General features: G+C 42.1%; 1 protein-coding gene across 1 annotated transcript; it reads left to right on the top strand.

The window, feature by feature from the left end:
- Window positions 1–1,848: 1,848 nt before the first annotated feature.
- Window positions 1,849–16,309, top strand: ahcy (adenosylhomocysteinase). Its single transcript, XM_080000892.1, has 11 exons — window positions 1,849–1,949; window positions 4,483–4,673; window positions 6,060–6,135; window positions 8,456–8,608; window positions 10,143–10,255; window positions 11,792–11,999; window positions 13,122–13,209; window positions 13,510–13,627; window positions 13,769–13,891; window positions 14,123–14,194; window positions 14,893–16,309. Exons 1-11 carry the CDS (start codon window positions 1,922–1,924, stop codon window positions 15,022–15,024), a joined length of 1,302 nt encoding a protein of 433 aa, XP_079857018.1. The 5' UTR covers window positions 1,849–1,921; the 3' UTR covers window positions 15,025–16,309.
- Window positions 16,310–16,658: the final 349 nt, after the last annotated feature.

Below are 16,658 nucleotides of genomic sequence, written 5' to 3'. Positions count from 1 at the left end.
AGTGGATTTAGAGGCATGACTATATGAAGAGTCAAGATTCAAGAGGTTTATTTGTCACATACATTTTCATACGTTTGTACATATGCAGTGAGATGTCTTTGGAGGCGCTCGCACAGGTGACCGTTTGGGGCGGCCCCACAATCGCGATTCTGGGTTCTATGATTATATAATAGTATTAATTGTCTGTGTTGTATTAAATATACATTTAAATCATTCTAAATGAAACTTACCTTAACTGTATACATACATAACCTGGACATTCTCGTTTATCTTTACTTCCTCCGGTTCGGAGCCCCAAGCAAATACTTAAGGGGGAAATGCAGTGCAATTCCAGTAATAAATATAATACAGGAGCTTTTCTGTAAAGCAGGGGGGACCTTTTCACTGTTTGCGGTTAGAGTAATAATTACATATGCAATTGGAGGCCATTGACTACGATAAGAATGAAAACTATTTTTAGTTTCGCTACCAAAGGTTTCATCATTTTGTTCAGAATCAATAACAGACGTAGGAAAACACCAAGCAGCTGTGTGATGCTGACTGGATTTTGACTTTGTCTCTGTGTGAAGATCTTGGTTCATTTTTGAAGGCCCAGGCTGATTTTAGAGGAAGGTGAAGGAAGACTATTCTTATCTGTACACACACACGCTATAGTGTGTATACAATATATTGTTATCCTGTCATTGGAACCTGTTTTTAAAGTCCACATTTTTGCATCAATTTCATACTGTGAATATGGAATTTCATTTAATTGATCGTAGTTCCACTGTTATCTCCATAACCAGAGTAGAGACACTAATTCAGATCCAACAATAAAAATAATCTTCTCAGATTTGGGTCCCAGAGTCAAATAAATCTGTGACCTAACAGTTATCAATGAGAGGATCCTTGAAGTAAAAAAAGGTTGCCATTCACAATCTTATACAATCAAACATACAGGCAAGTAAAATAAAAAGATCTTAGCAACCTAAATGACAACATAAAATATACAAAATGGACTAAAATTGCACAATATAGAGGTTTGTTACATAAGGCTTCGGAGGTGCAGCAGGTTTAGACTTGTTCAGATTGTCCCCAACGGCTGTGGAGTGTGTTGTGTTTAAAATAAACACAATAAACACACAACATTGTTTTGATTAGTTTAGCATAAGTCTGTTGACATTATGCACACACACACATGCACGCACCCACACACACACACACACACACACACACGCACGCACACACACACACACACACACACACACACAGAAGTAAGATGTAATTTTCCCCCAGGGATGAATAAAGTATCTAAGTCTAAGTATTTAATGATAAAATAAGTGTTTTGCTTCCTCCTGCTCATTTCCTGACGCGCATATTTAATTATATTTTGCGAAGAATACGCTGAAGGTGTTGTTTCATTTCGTTTTTTATTTTTAAAGGTTATTTCTTGTCTTTCTCTACGGTTTCTTAAATATTGAAATCAAACAGAAAGCAATGAAATCGAATCAATCAATCTGGCTGGCTGTCTGTCTGTCTATCTATCTATCTATCTATGTTGTGAAGTAGTTGTTGTTGTAATACAGAAGACTGGAATAAAATCGAAATGAATCCTCGTTATTGAACCATCGTACTGTTTATCCCTCCAGCAACAGAGGCCAGACTGAACCTGTTTCAACTATACTCATTGGACACGCTCACTTTACCAGCGCTGCATCCTATTGGCTGAGTCGGACCCGCCCAGCGCCGAGTCAGAGCCAATCGTTTTGTGGGTCCTCCGGGGGGGCGGAACCTCTGGCGTCCAATGGGAAGCGCGGAGCGGCGGGTTTACGCATAATGCGGAAGAGCAGGCGGACCTCTACGATATAATCACGTTGCGGGTGGAGGCGCCTTCCTTCTGTCCCCCAGTTCTCGGCCTCATCCAGCTCTCCAGGAACCAGACATGTCCGAGAAACTCCCCTTCAAAGTGGGTCAGTATTCACTTTACATGTTGATTCGATTTTTTCTTTTTTAAAGAGGCAGTTGTCGGCTCGTTAGCGAGCTCATTTGTTGAAGATAACTGGCTGTAATTAAACATGTGCAAACACAAAGCTAGCACATGGCCAAACTTGCCTTGGTTTCTGTGTTTTTTTTGTTCGTCTGTTTTTATTTACCGTATACGTTTAAACCACTGCGATTTTAAGCGCATTGTATCTCGCTCCACGCCGTTTATTTAGTATTTTTTAACGTGTGTGTATATATATATATATATATATGTGTGTGTGTGTGTGTGTGTGTGTGTGTGTGTGTATGTGTGTGTGTGTGTATATATATATATATATATATATATATATATACACTCTTTTTGAGGGGGTTATTTTTTCCACGTTTTAGAGTTTGAATGAGGTAAATCCATCTGAAGCCCTTTGGCGGCACTTGAAGCTAGCGTGGAATCCAAGCCGTGCGTGTTGGGGGGGGGGGGGGGGACGACGACGACGACTCCTGGGAGATGTAGTTTTTTTCTGGTTCGGCGCGGCGTTTCGACTCTGAGCCGTCGTTTAAAGACTACATCTCCCAGGAGGCCGTGCGCCTCTCGCCTCGCTCTGACTTGACGAGCGCAGACTGAGCGCTACTACACGCGCACGGGGCGCTCCGCCGGTTCAGTTTCCCCTCTGCGGCGTTTTTAGGTTCAGTTTCCCCTCTGCGGCGTTTTTAGGTTCAGCTTCCCCTCTGCGGCGTTTTTAGGTTCAGTTTCCCCTCTGCGGCGTTTTTAGGTTCAGTTTCCCCTCTGCGGCGTTTTTAGGTTCAGCTTCCCCTGTTCTTTGTCCGACGCTAAAGGGTTCTTGGTGCCGGTGCTCGTTCTGCTACATCGGTGTTTTGGGCAGCAGATGGGAACTAGATCCACCGCAAGTCAGCACTTTTATTTTACTGCACGTGTTTATCGCTTTATTCCTCGGTTCGAGCGGTTAAGAGGTTTTCTCAAGATTGAATTCCTTGTACAGCGGGGTGGTGAAATAACTAAATTTCTGAGAATGCCCGGGTTTTATCCATAATCCTCTTTAGTTTTATGGGGGTTATTGTGATCATATTAAAATCTGTTCTGAAGTTCAGTAAAAAAAAAAAAAAAAAAAATATATATATATATATATATATATATATATATATATATATATATATATATATATATATATTTTTTTTTTTTTTTTTTTGGTTGAGATTTTTACCTGTGTCGTCTCTTTGCAGGAATATGGTGCTTTGCGGCAGCAAAGACATTACATATAGCCAGGCGCAAATTTAGTTCATTTATAATGCTTTAGGAAGAGATTAAAGGGGCAGGGGTTCTATTGGGGTCTCCGTGGTGGGGGTGGGTGCGTGCCTCAGGAAATGTAAAATATTACTCAATTAAGATGGCTGAGATTGGTGGTTGCCGTCAGCATTTTAGAGAGCGTGGCAGCTGCTGTTTCCTGTGACAGTCTCTACAGTGATAAGCAGGTGGTGTTGCTCGTACTTGCTCAACCATATGCTGATGGTTAGTCCAGGGCAAAGTCTCGTCTTTCCCCGGTGTCAGAGTTCAGTGGAGTTGCCGCTGAACTCTGCTTTGGTCACTGGTTTACTAAGACCCCCCCCCCCCCCCACCGGTTGGAACACACTGCCTTTAGGTTTTGTCCATGGAAATATTGTGAGGTCAGGGGCCTTCTGTCCGACATCCAACCAACTGTTGCATTTCAGCAAATCTTACTTTTGTAGTCGGTTAATGTGGCGTGTGTTCGTAAGGCCCACAACCGGTGCTGATTAAGCGACTGAGAATGTCTCTGCTCAACAGTGGGGTTGATTAGCTTGTTAAACTAGTCTAGTTCGAGTCCATCTGTTGTCTCTCCAAACAGTAATTTTCTGGACTCGAGGCCAATCCTCCTGATGTCACGGTGGACTGAGTTTTCCCCGTTTGCTGGTTTTTCAGATTAGTTCTGTTTTCGAACAGTTCACCTGCCGACAGTCTTGTTTGTACAGGCTGAAGAGGGACTGGGGGCGTGGTGGGGAGTGTTCTCTGAAATTGATTTTTATTGCCAAACAGAAATGCCTTGAGTGATTCCTCTACCTGCAAACTTGTGCAACCCTTGCTTGCATACTTGGAGTTTGAGTAAATTGAGTTTTTCTCTTTTTGGCCTACTACATTGTCATTCAGCAGTGTACTTTGCAGGTTAATAGTGATGCTTGATTAAACAATACTGTTAGTCTGCTGCTTTGGGTGAACCGCACTCATTGCAAAGTATCATAATTGTGGGAAATGTTTGTCGGTGTAGTGTCAAGTTTTTGTTTTTGGGACACAGATATTTTACCAGTACTTTTCGCATACTGTTTGGCGCGTCTTGGACACGCTGAAAACAGTTGCATGCCAACTTTTCGTTTTCTCGTGCAGAACTGTCTGCTAGTATGCGATTGGGAGTGGGAATAAACTGTCCGTGTAACGGGAAGTGGGTTTAAAATGTCAGATTCTAACTGTTCCGGTCTCTCTCTGTATGTCAGCTGACATCAGCCTGGCTGAGTGGGGCCGCAAGGCCATCGACATCGCTGAGAATGAGATGCCCGGCCTGATGAAGATGAGGCAGATGTACGGCGAGTCCAAGCCTCTGAAGGGCGCCCGCATCGGTGGCTGCCTCCACATGACGCTGCAGACCGCCGTGCTCATCGAGACCCTCACCGCCCTCGGAGCAGAGGTGAGATGTCCAGTGGTTTTTCGTATTTTTCTGATCATTAGGGGTCCAGCACAAAGGAGCCCTACTGTTTTTGTTTTGATTGTTATTCCTCTAGCCGTTCTCCACCAGGCATGGGTGGGGTACCTGCCCCGTGGGCCCCACGATGCCCTTTTTTATCAGGCACGCTTTTTCTTTTTTTTATTTTTTTTATTTTTTTGCCATGAATGGACATCGAGGTAGCGGATTGTCTGGGCAGGATATGCATATTCATGAGGCGCACGCCTGCAGTCTGCGCTCCACTGTGCATCCTCGTGTCGCTCCGTTTCCTTATGGAACGAAACACTGCGTAACAGAACACTTACTTATTCACTCTCTTACAATACGTTCATTATTCTCTCTTACCCCCACTACTTCTTAATTATTATTATTTTTTTTTTTGTTTTGATCATTGGTCCTGGGTTATTTAATATAATTAATTATATACTCCGGGGATTAATAATGTGTTTTCCTCCGCAAAATGAGACAATCCTGTTTTGGCATCTAGAGGCTCTGAACAGGTTTAAGAGGGGGATGATTGGATGGGTGGTCTGCCCTGGGACTTTCATTAGTTGAACACTAATCCCTCAGTTTTTGATTATTACGTTTTAAGTGCTCGCTCCTCCATTTTAACTGACTGAGTTTAGTCTTGCTATTTATCGATCCATCCACCCTCAGTTTTGTCTTTTGTGGTTGTCTCCTTATTTCTCTTTCCTCTCCTTCCCTCGTGGCTCTCACCCCTTTGTTCTTCCCCTATCATCCCTCCATCCGGTCATGTGGCCGAGTGTTATCAGTCTGGCCAGGACGCCTGAAGCAGACAGACTAAGAAAATCTGGTTTGGAGCGATGACGAATGGAGGCTGTTTACGCGCACAACCTTTTTGTGAAATTAGATTTTCTCTCTCTGCTTAAGCCTCCATCCTGTATCTGTCTTGCTTCTCTCTTTGTTACAGGAACGTTCTGTCTCATTTCATTGAAGCTTTTTCTTGGTAGTTTTGATTATTAAAAAAATTGTGAGCATAAATGGGAACAAAGTAACAGGATGGTAGATAAAAATTAACGCATAAATTAATACATTGTGCAGTTGGTGGAAATGTTACTAATAACAGGATAATAAAATGGAATATTATTTGTTAATTGAATAGGTTCTGCATACTGTGATGGAGAAGACTTAAGTTGTTGATTAGCTATCAGTTATCTTTGCAGACATGAGGAGCAATTAGGGCTTAAGTGTCTTGCCCAAGGCCACTTCAGTAAGAGCAGGGATCAAACCAGCAACCTTCGACTTGATTGACAACCCACTCTAGCTACTGCCCCTTTTTAAAGACTGTTGTGCCTGTTTTAATCTGAAGTCCCTCTGCCCCGCCCCCAGGTCCAGTGGTCCAGCTGCAACATCTTCTCCACCCAGGATCACGCCGCCGCTGCCATCGCCAAGACTGGCATCCCAGGTACCAAAACATCCACCATGTTCAGTTTAAAACTAAAGGCACAAAGCCCTCATTGTAAAGTTGAGGTTTGTCCCCCTGTTGGATTAGACTCAGGGCGGGCCAACTACAAGTTCAAGTCTTGACCCAATTCTGTTGCCGTTAGGATTGGACAAAACAAAATGCATCCCAGGCAATTATGAAACAGTAAGTACAATAAAACTTAAGTCTAAACAGTGAAAACAAAAACAGTGAGAAAATAAGGAGGTGGGTGAGAACTGAGCAAATACCTGGGATATACCTACAAATTCTAAAGATAAATTATAAAATGGAACAAATGATAAACTCAATTTGTCGCTGGGTTTAATTCAGGTTTTTTACGGCATTTACAACATCAGAAGTTGTCAGAACAGTGCAAGTCGAAAAAGAGATGTAAAGTACAAAACTGTGTCACAATGGTAATACAGTGGTACCTCGACTTACGACCGTAATTGGTTCTATAAGAACGGTCGTATGTCGAAGCAATTTTTCCCATATGAATTATGAAATCATGCAGGGTGAAAATAAACAAACACAGTAAACATGAAAATAATATTGATATAAACAAAATACACAGCACAAACACAGTAAACATGAAAATAATATCGATAAGCCACAAACTACGTGCACACACACGATGTAGGTCGCCCGCCGACTGACTGTTGACTGACAGTTGACTGACTGCTGACTGGCCGCCGACACGCCAACTGCAAATTCTTGGAGCAGTCGGTCGCAAATTGATACAAATTTTCACAACTATCGCTAAGCGTATCTTGGATTAGTCGTAAATAGATGCGGTCTTAAGTCGAGGTACACTGTACTAGTAAATAGACGGTAAAGTAAATATCTGTAAAGCCATATCATATAAATATATCTATAGTCGTGAGGTAGCTGCAGACATGTGACCAAGTCTCTTATCTAAGTCTCAAGTCATTTGCTCCAATTCCCAAGTCATTTTTCCTTTGGCAAGTTGAGTCCTTAGTCAAGGTAAGTCAAGTCCCAACTTAAGTCTGTAAGTCTAACCTGTTTAAAAATAATTGAATTTGTATGATTAATATTTGGTGCAGCAAATGTAATCAAACAAATAACTAGATAAAAGCTTGTTTGTTTATTCTCAATCAAAAAGTGTGTGTGTGTGTGTGTGTGTGTGTGTGTGTGTGTGTGTGTGTGTGTGTGTGTGTGTGTGTGTGTGTGTGTGTGTGTGTGTGTGTGTGTGTGTGTGTGTGTGTGTGTGTGTGTGTGTGTGTGTGTGTGTGTCAGGCATAGTGTTAATACTCACAGTAATAAAAGGGTAACAAGTAAAGGATAAGTGTAGGTGCATTAGAAGTGTGTTTTTAAGAAGTGTTTTTGTGACTCCGCCCCTTAAGGCGTTGCAGCTCTACTGCAGTGTAGTGTCTGTGTCAGAAGGTGGCGCAGAGTGAAGGGTGGATGTAGCACCAGGTCTCCTCCACCCACGGAGGCTCTGTGAAATCCACCTACACCTTATGTAGGACCAAATATAATCAATATCGTTGTATTTTTAGAGCCCGACCAATGCCAGATTTTTGTGACTATCTCGGTTTTTCAGTGGCAGCCGACCAATTACTGATGTTTTGACCGATATTTTGTCAAAGGGCAAAATTTTTCAATTGGCTTGGAAAAACTTTTATCAAAGTATCTCTATTTGAGCGCATTTCACTTATAACCAAACAAATCAATAAAAATACAAACTTTTGGTGGACTCAAAAACATGTAAAAGATTCATTTTTAATCTTTTTCGAGTTCTAGTGAATGCATCATCACTTCAGAAACAAATTTGTTTTCTGAGTTTTCCATGAATGCAGCATCCCATACTGCTTGGAGAGCAGAGTCAGTGTCTAAACGCGAATGTAAACAAACATGGATGGAATGACTAGTCGGGCTTCTGCGCTTATTTTGGTGAGTAAGTAGTGTAGAACAAACAAGTACAGGATCAGCAATATTATTTTATTATTAGACTTATTTAAAAATCGGGACACATTGACAGTAGAACTGCCAATCCAGATGTGGCCAAATAATGACCGATATCAGTCAGGCTTTTATGTTTCTATCATTGTCGCAAATCAGCGGCAGATCTGCTTTACGGCAAAATGAGGTAATTTGGAGTGACCGTGCGTTTAAGTTTTCTGCCCATGGGAGTGCTTTTGTCCAAAGCAACTTATACAAGAAGCTACGAGAATAGATTGAGTGATTACCATTGTTCCATTTCCTTTCCAACTCCTGTAGACAACCAAATTATATTCTAATGTCTTGGTTCTTTTCTCCCTCTCTCGTTCCCTCCCTCCAGTGTATGCCTGGAAGGGTGAGACGGATGAGGAGTACATCTGGTGCATCGAACAGACCATCTACTTTAAGGACGGACAGCCGCTCAACATGATCCTGGACGACGGAGGAGACCTGACCAACCTTGTGCACCAGAAGTACCCCAAACTGCTGACAGGTCGGTACACACAACTGTTTGCCTGACTTCCTGTCGGTGTTGGTGAATAAATTAAGAAATTATCTGTTGATACCATTTTGTTGACAAAGTTGATGCCTTAACACTCATTCATCATTGGGAATATTAGGTGTGGTTTTATATTAAAAAAATAATAATAATTGCACACATGCAGGACTCTAATTTGATGTTGTTTGCTTGCTGTGTAATTAACCCTTGAATTTAACACTTGGAGAACCTGTTTGTGCTGCCGGATCATTTGTTGGCATTCATTTAGTGGCTGGTAGAGTTGCAGTGGCAAATCTTCACCACTAGGGATGGAGCAGGGAAGAGACTTTCCATTTATTCTGTAAAACTTAATGCAAGGAACTTTTGCACATGGTTTTAAATGAAAACAACATATGAGATGTTGAAATGAAATATTCAATACACAACTGTTAAATTTAAGTGCACTATGAGGCATGCATGATACCTTCTTCATTTAAACATAGTACTGAAGGGGGGAAAAAAATATTAGATCCATTCCCGGTAACTGAATTTCATTCCAATAAGGGGGGGGGGGTGATATTAATACTCAAAGTAATAAATGGGAAAAGGGTAACAAGTCAAAGTGTAGGTGCATTAGAAGTATGTTTTTGTGTGTCCCCGCCCCTTAAGGCGTTGCAGCTCTACTGCATTGTAGTGTCTGTGTCAGAAGGCGGCGCAGAGTGAAGGGTGGATGTAGCACGGGGTCTCCTCCATCCACGGAGGCTCTGTGTGAAATCCATCTACACTTCACGTAGGACCAAATATAATCAATATCATCATCTTAGATGTTGTTTTTCAGTAAATTAATGCATTCTGTACTTCATTGGCTGTTCTGTCTTCTCTCATTAATACTTATAATATCCACATTACCCATGATTGTTTGTATGTAAAGTGTGCAAGAAAGCACAATACGCATCCCTCAAAATAACAAGTGAATTTGTCAAATATTGGGTTATTTGGTTTCACAATATCCAACCCTAACCTATGAGTAACTAGGCGAATACTGTCTCAATATTAATATAATCATATTGGCCCGAATATAAGACAGGGTTTTTCCTGGAAATACGTCTGAGAAGTGGTGTCTTCTTATATTCAGGGTCCAGACTTTAAAATGTCAATATATTAGCAGTTTCCGCACACATATCCTACAACTGTCAAACAACACCGACACACTGTCCTTGTCCGATCCACCACTCGTTTACGATTGCTGTCGTCGTTCACCGGGAACCTGAAATTTTCCCACGTGGCTGATTTAAAAGAAGCAGGCGTGTCTTCTCTCTCCTCAATGTAACTCATTTACACTCACTAGTCAGCTTGAGCTAAGCTTAGCATGTTGCCAAAGGCTTCCAGGTGGAACTCGAGCTTGTGAAATTTGGTTCTCGCATTATGTTCATCAATCCATGATAGTTTTAAGACTTAATACCTACTTTTTTATTATTATTTTTTTCCCCCCCATACAAAATCGAACATCCGCTTGTTATTCAGTTCCAAAACAGTTTTTACTGCTCAGGTATCCGTGGTGTGTCGGAAGAGACGACGACGGGCGTCCACAACCTGTACAAGATGCTGAAGAAGGGAGAGCTGAAGATCCCTGCCATCAATGTCAACGACTCTGTCACCAAGGTAACTGCTCTTCTCCATCACGCCAAGGGATGTCGTCTGTCCATCCGTCTATTTTTCTGTCTCCCATTATCCATGTTTATTTATCTGAACGTACTATTTGAATTTTGGAACGTGGTGCAATATTTTAATATATGTTAAGGGGTAAAGTCTGCAAGAATTTTGTTTATTTTATAAAACATTTAGTATTTAAAAAATGTACCTGTCGCTTTATAATAACAGCCATTCAATGTAGTTGCGTTCTGCAGGTGCTCCGCTTCATGCTGTTTCGATTGTTGGTGGCGGAGTCCGCCACACGAAATAAGTGAGCGGTGAATGTGATAAAGCAGCGTAGCTAGTTGTGGTCAGTAAACTGTCGATATGGATGAACATTTAAAATGTCCACCACCACCTCAAGTGATCAAGAAAAACGTTTTTTTACATATTATTTATTTTATGATAGTATTTAAATCCTATTTAATAAATTAATTATAGAAGTAGATGGTCCCGTGAAATAATGTATTCGGTAGTTTATTCTCCCTTGTAAGTCGCTTTGGATAAAAGCGTCTGCTAAATGTAATGTATTGTTTACATGAACTTATCCGGATATGTCTGGGAAAGTTTGATTTGTATCTGGTTATATTGGAACAATTTCTAGTTGTTTAATTTTCAATGTTTACAATTTGCTGGTGAGATCCTTAAAGACACAAACACTTATCTACTCTACCTCTCCATGTCTAAAGTCATTTTAATGTTTCCAAATGATCTGTGCGTGCCCCTTAAGGCGTTGCAGCTCTACTGCGGTGTAGTGTCTGTGTCAGAAGGCGGCGCAGAGTGAAGGGCGGATGTAGCAGCGAGTCTCCTCCACGCTCAGAGGCTCTGTGTGAAATCCACCTACACTATATTAAAGAGAATCACTGGTAGATGCAAACTGTGTATCTTCCAGGGATGCAATGGTACACGATATGTAAGCAAACCGTTTAGTACGCCCCCTAAGGTTAAATACGCACACGTGAACAGAGGTATTATGATATCACGGTAGAAATCCACCGGATGTGTTGGCGCAGTGTACGGGTGCGCCGTGCCGGAAGTGCAGCCTTCCTATTGAATCCACTGGACATTTCTCTTTTGCATGAGGTGTATTTAGTTTTGTTTTTTTTGTTTGTTTGTTTTTCCCCCCAACTGCGGGTTTTGTTTTTGTAAAGAGTGCAATCAATCAAGGTGTCCAGTCGGAAAATAACCCACTGGAATGGCAGAGGACTACGGTAGAAAACATGTACATCTTGAAACGAGGAACTAAAGAATAGTAAACACTTTGCAATAAATGAACAAGAAAATAAACAGAATATACAAATAACAATACATTATACAAATAATATACAATACACCAATAAAATAATTAACTAAAAATAACAATATACAACAAATCTAAAAGTGAACAATAAACAAACCTATGTATCAATAATGCACACAGAAAGAAATGGTGAAACTACTAATATGTCCAATTTATATATAAAAAAAACAAAACCTAAAAGGCTGGTCTCTTCCCTTGTCCTGCAGAGTAAATTCGACAACCTGTACGGCTGCAGGGAGAGTCTGATCGACGGCATCAAGCGCGCCACAGACGTGATGATCGCCGGGAAGGTGGCGGTGGTGGCTGGTTATGGCGACGTGGGCAAGGGCTGTGTGCAGGCGCTGAGGGGCTTTGGGGCACGCGTCATCGTCACAGAGGTGGACCCCATCAACGCCCTGCAGGCCGCCATGGAGGGTGTGTATGTGTGTCCGTGTGTGTGTGTGTGTCCGCCCCTTAAGGCGTTGCAGCTCTACATTATTGTAGTGTCTGTGTCAGAAGGCGGCGCAGAGTGAAGGGTGGATGTAGCATCGGGTCTCCTCCACCCACGGAGCCTCTCTGTGAAGTCCACCTACAGTGTACCCATGATCAATAGTGTGGTCTAGGGTCTGTTTTTTTTATTGTTTATTTATTTTTTATTTTTCCCCCTCATCTGCGACTTATATTTCCAATCTCTCGATTATGTTCTGTCACTGCATCGATGCAGAATCCACATCCGCAATACCGAGACATTTCCACAACTCTACTCCCCCAAAAGGGGATGGTACCTCAGGTGGTAGAGCTGGTGGTCTAGTGATCTAAAGGTTGCTGGTTCGATCCCAGGCTCCTCCTGCTAGCATGCTGTAGTGTCCTTGAGCAAGACACTTAACCCCTAATTGCTCCTGATGGCTGCGTCCGTCGGTGTTTGAACAACTGGAAGTCGCTTTGGATAAAAGCGTCTGCTAAATGAAATGAAAAAATGGAAATACCAAGGAGATAAATTTAACATGTTATATTTGATTTCACAATATCCAATATTAGTCCTATGAGTAATTATGAGTTCTTTATCAATATTAATACCATACTGACATTTGCAGTCCCTGTTAGTTTTAAGACCCTCATTGTTTTTAGGTTTAAATTTTATTTTTGCTTTTTTGCGCTGTCAGATAGACCCCCTTGTTAAATTCCAAAAATGAAACTAATTTTTGCACTTCAAAAAGTCAAATATTGGTCCTTAATGTCACACAAAACAGCGTTAATATCAACCAATAGTGTTGTGATGTGTAGGTAAATGTTGATTTCTCAAGCTGAATTACAGTTAATGAATGGTTGCAGTTCATTGATGAGCTGCTCTAATCAATGGTCATAATATCCACGACTAATGATCATTTTTTTAAATGTTGTCACGTTTGATTTCACAATAATCAATATCGGTCATATGAGTAACCAGATACTCTTGAAGTCCACTTACACTACACACTATAGATAGTGAACTATCTATAGTGTGTAGTAGTTGTCTTCCACCTCGAACTGTGACACTGAATCGCTGTTTCCTTCCAGGCTATGAGGTGACCACCATGGAGGAGGCGTCCAAGGAGGGAAACATCTTCGTCACCACCACTGGCTGCGAGGACATCATCCTGGGACAGTACGTCTGCTTCAGTTAAATATCTGTGTCAAACATCTGTCTTTCAATGTAATGAGCTGTATACACACACCCGTCATTGTCATTTTAAAAAATAATAATAATAATAATTAAAAAAAATCCCACACTTAAAAAAAAAAAAAAAAAAAAAAAAGTCAAAATCAGCTTTTCTATACGGTGCTCTCCAACCCCCTCTAGTGACAGGATTCTGTAAACCTGCAGTAATCGAGCAGGGCGCCGTGCGAGCTGCTTTGTTCTTTAGTGGTGTTCCTCTTGTAACCTTTTACTCCACCCCTCACCCAGGCACTTTGAGAACATGAAGGACGACGCCATCGTCTGCAACATCGGGCACTTTGACTGCGAGATCGACATGAGCTGGCTCAACGCCAACGCAGCCAAGAAAATCAACATCAAGCCCCAGGTGCGAGCAGCACATGCATACCGACACACCGTGCATGTGTCCAAAAATCTGCTGTTCCACAATCAATGTGAAACAATGGAAAAATTTATATAATTATAATTGTTACTGCGCCAAATATGGTTCATTGATCCTTCCTCTCAGGTCGATCGTTACCGCATGAAGAGCGGTCGCCACATCATCGTCCTGGCAGAGGGAAGGCTGGTGAACCTGGGCTGTGCCATGGGACATCCGTCCTTTGTCATGAGCAACTCCTTCACCAACCAGGTGTGTGTGTGTGTGTGTACCAGGCTAGGGTGACGTTGGGGTGACTTTTCTTTCTTGTCAAAGAGAAGAGGCGCTTTTGCTGTGTTTTTCAGAAAACACAATGCTCTTGTTCTAAAATCATATTTAAGAGCTCCAGATAGTGACGCAACACCAGGATGAGGGGCCGCTCGGTTTTAAAAGTGTTCCTGCTGACCGATTCAGCCTATTAATCTGTCTTCTGTTGTTCTGCAGGTTCTGGCTCAGGTTGAACTGTGGACCAACACTGCAAAGTACCCACTGGGAGTCTACTTCCTGCCCAAGAAGGTCAGAGGTCACACACAGCATGTGTCCGTCTGTGTAGGGTGTAGATTTTGGAACAAACCATTAGGGGGCAGCAGTCCTTTAAGATGCATAAATAGGGGCTGGTCGTTGCAAGTTCAAGAGATTATTTGTCACATACATATACATACGTTCATACATATATGCAGTGAAATGTCATGACACCCGGTGATTACGCACAATAAGCTCTATAAATACTAAAAAATACCAAAATGTGCGTAATCGACACAAGGTGCTCGCGCAGGCAGCCGCAAGGGGAGGCGCCATATTAAAACAATGAAGCCGAGTTTGGCAGCAATAAACCTGCGGAGTGGCAGGTGACTCATGTACACAAGCTGACATGGTGATGTCATTCACTCTGATGATATGGTTTTTGGGCCAAAATATAATGGTGAAATAGTGGTGGAAAATTCATTAAAATTTAGATCATTACCCTGAAATCCCCTGGAGAATGAATAAAGTGATATAATAAGCTTGGTGTGAGCTATTTGGGCATTGATGTTTACTTAATCCCCCCGCCCCCCCCCCTTTTTTTTTTTTTTTTTTTTTTTAAACAAATTTTGACTAAGATAACAGACCTCTCCCGCCCGTTGGGCTTGGACCCTTAATAAATTCTAATGCACATTTTCCTATCTCGCTTTCTTCCATTTCCTCTTCCTGTCGCTCTCTGCTTCCTCGCCCAGCTGGATGAGGAGGTGGCGGCGGCCCACCTGGAGAAGCTGGGGGTGAAGCTTACCAAGCTGACGGAGAAGCAGTCAAAGTACCTGGGTCTGCCTCGTGAGGGCCCCTTCAAGCCAGACCACTACCGCTACTAAGACCCGAAACTCCCTGGAGTGGGGGGGTCGCAGGAGGGCCCCCTCTTGGGGGGGCGGTGGGAGTCTGGGGAATTTACGCTCGGGAGGAGAGGACTGTAGGAGGAGGGGCACCGCACACCAGGCAACCCGCTGATTCGTTGCCGTGGCAGCAAAGTGCTTTTAATAAAGAAATGCAAATTAACGAAGGGGTTTGGAGAGTTGGGATCGGTGGCGGCGCCGCTTGTGTCCCGAAGCCTTGAATCATTCAATTTTTTTTTTTTTTTTTTTTCCCCCCTCTCTCCTCTTCCTCCCCTCCTCAAAACTGCTCAAACGACGCAACCGGGACGGTGGAGCCAAGATGGCTGCTGGATTCATCGGCTTAGTGTTGGGAGTTTTGTTGACGTGTGCTGGTCATGAGCAACTGTTAAATATGAGCTTTATTGTCACCGTTTCAGGCTTTACTTTGGAGCTGATTTATACATTTGTATGATGTGTGGGGCAGGTTAAAAGGAATTTCACCCACAATTTGGATAGCAACCTCAGGTACTGGTCAATGACTACATTGTAATACCAACCTCCACCACTAGATGAGTCAGTGTGATTCATATCATGGGATTTTTGTTTTTTTCCCCTCCTGGTCATTGTTTAACCCCACGCCAGACTGAGTTCCTTCTCCCAAAATCTTTTCCACGCACAATCCTGGTCAACATCACTCCCACTGAGCTGCCTTCATGCCCAAAACAAAATATCATTCCCTTTCTAATTAAAGAATATTTAATTAGCCTGGAGGGTATTGTAGTAGAATTTCCTTTTCACCGTGGAGACGAGATGACACAAAGTGCTTGTTCGTTACGCGGCGTCTTAATGAAACGAGGGCTAACTTAAAAATGTCTCCGTTCTCCTTTGGGGAATCCAGGGGCTGTGAACGATACTGCGTTGGCGCTTAATCTAAATACTACTTGCATTTTGTTGTAATTCAAACTGTTGGGATATAATGGTGAACTTCTTCTGGTTCAGAGTAGTTTTGCATATTTCACTTTACCTGTCACTTTAAGAGGATGGACTTTGTCCCTGTTTTTTTTTTTTTTTTCCAGTCAGTAATTAATAGAAATTTTTATGATCTCAATGGGCCCTCATTGCCATTTAATGTAATTCTCTGGCCAATCAGCTTGTTGTTTAGCAGATCTGGGCGTGGTCACCAACTGAAGACCGTTCATGGAAAAAAGAATCTTGATGTTGCGATCGTTCTTGACAGACGATGTCCGAGCTGTCAAACGGAATGATGCATTAAAACATTTTTGAACTAGTTGGACTGAACTGTACTGGCTTTGTGTGTGTGTGTGTGTGTGTGTCTTTGTCTGGCTGCGATCCATCTTGACAGAATCAGCCCAAATTTGGAACTTGAGTTTGATCCTGAATAGTTAAGTTATAAAGTTCAGAGTGTTTAAATCTAAGACATATCATGGATCTTAGTTTTAAAAAAAGAAGGCGTTTGAAAGTAATTTAATGGTCTTGAATTTAGGGGGTCTCAAAATTCAACAAACCCTTTATTCATAGTTTGTATTTTTGTCAATGATTCAAGCGCTTAAGCATCGGCGTCAACATTCTCTGATGCTGTAAAACCCCAAACCCTGCGCTGAACCGATTCTTGCCTG

The sequence above is a fragment of the Zeus faber genome (assembly GCF_960531495.2).
Source record: "Zeus faber genome assembly, chromosome: 5".
Classification (NCBI taxonomy): domain Eukaryota; kingdom Metazoa; phylum Chordata; class Actinopteri; order Zeiformes; family Zeidae; genus Zeus; species Zeus faber.
Note: the sequence above shows the minus strand (reverse complement) of the source record. Positions and strands in the feature narration are given on the sequence as shown.

Coding starts and splice junctions, on each gene's coding strand:
- ahcy (XM_080000892.1), top strand. CDS start 1,922: ATGTCCGAGAAACTCCCCTTCAAAGTGG. Junction 1,950..4,482: donor GAAACTCCCCTTCAAAGTGG/GTCAGTATTCAC, acceptor TCTGTATGTCAG/CTGACATCAGCCTGGCTGAG. Junction 13,210..13,509: donor GAGGACATCATCCTGGGACA/GTACGTCTGCTT, acceptor CCCCTCACCCAG/GCACTTTGAGAACATGAAGG.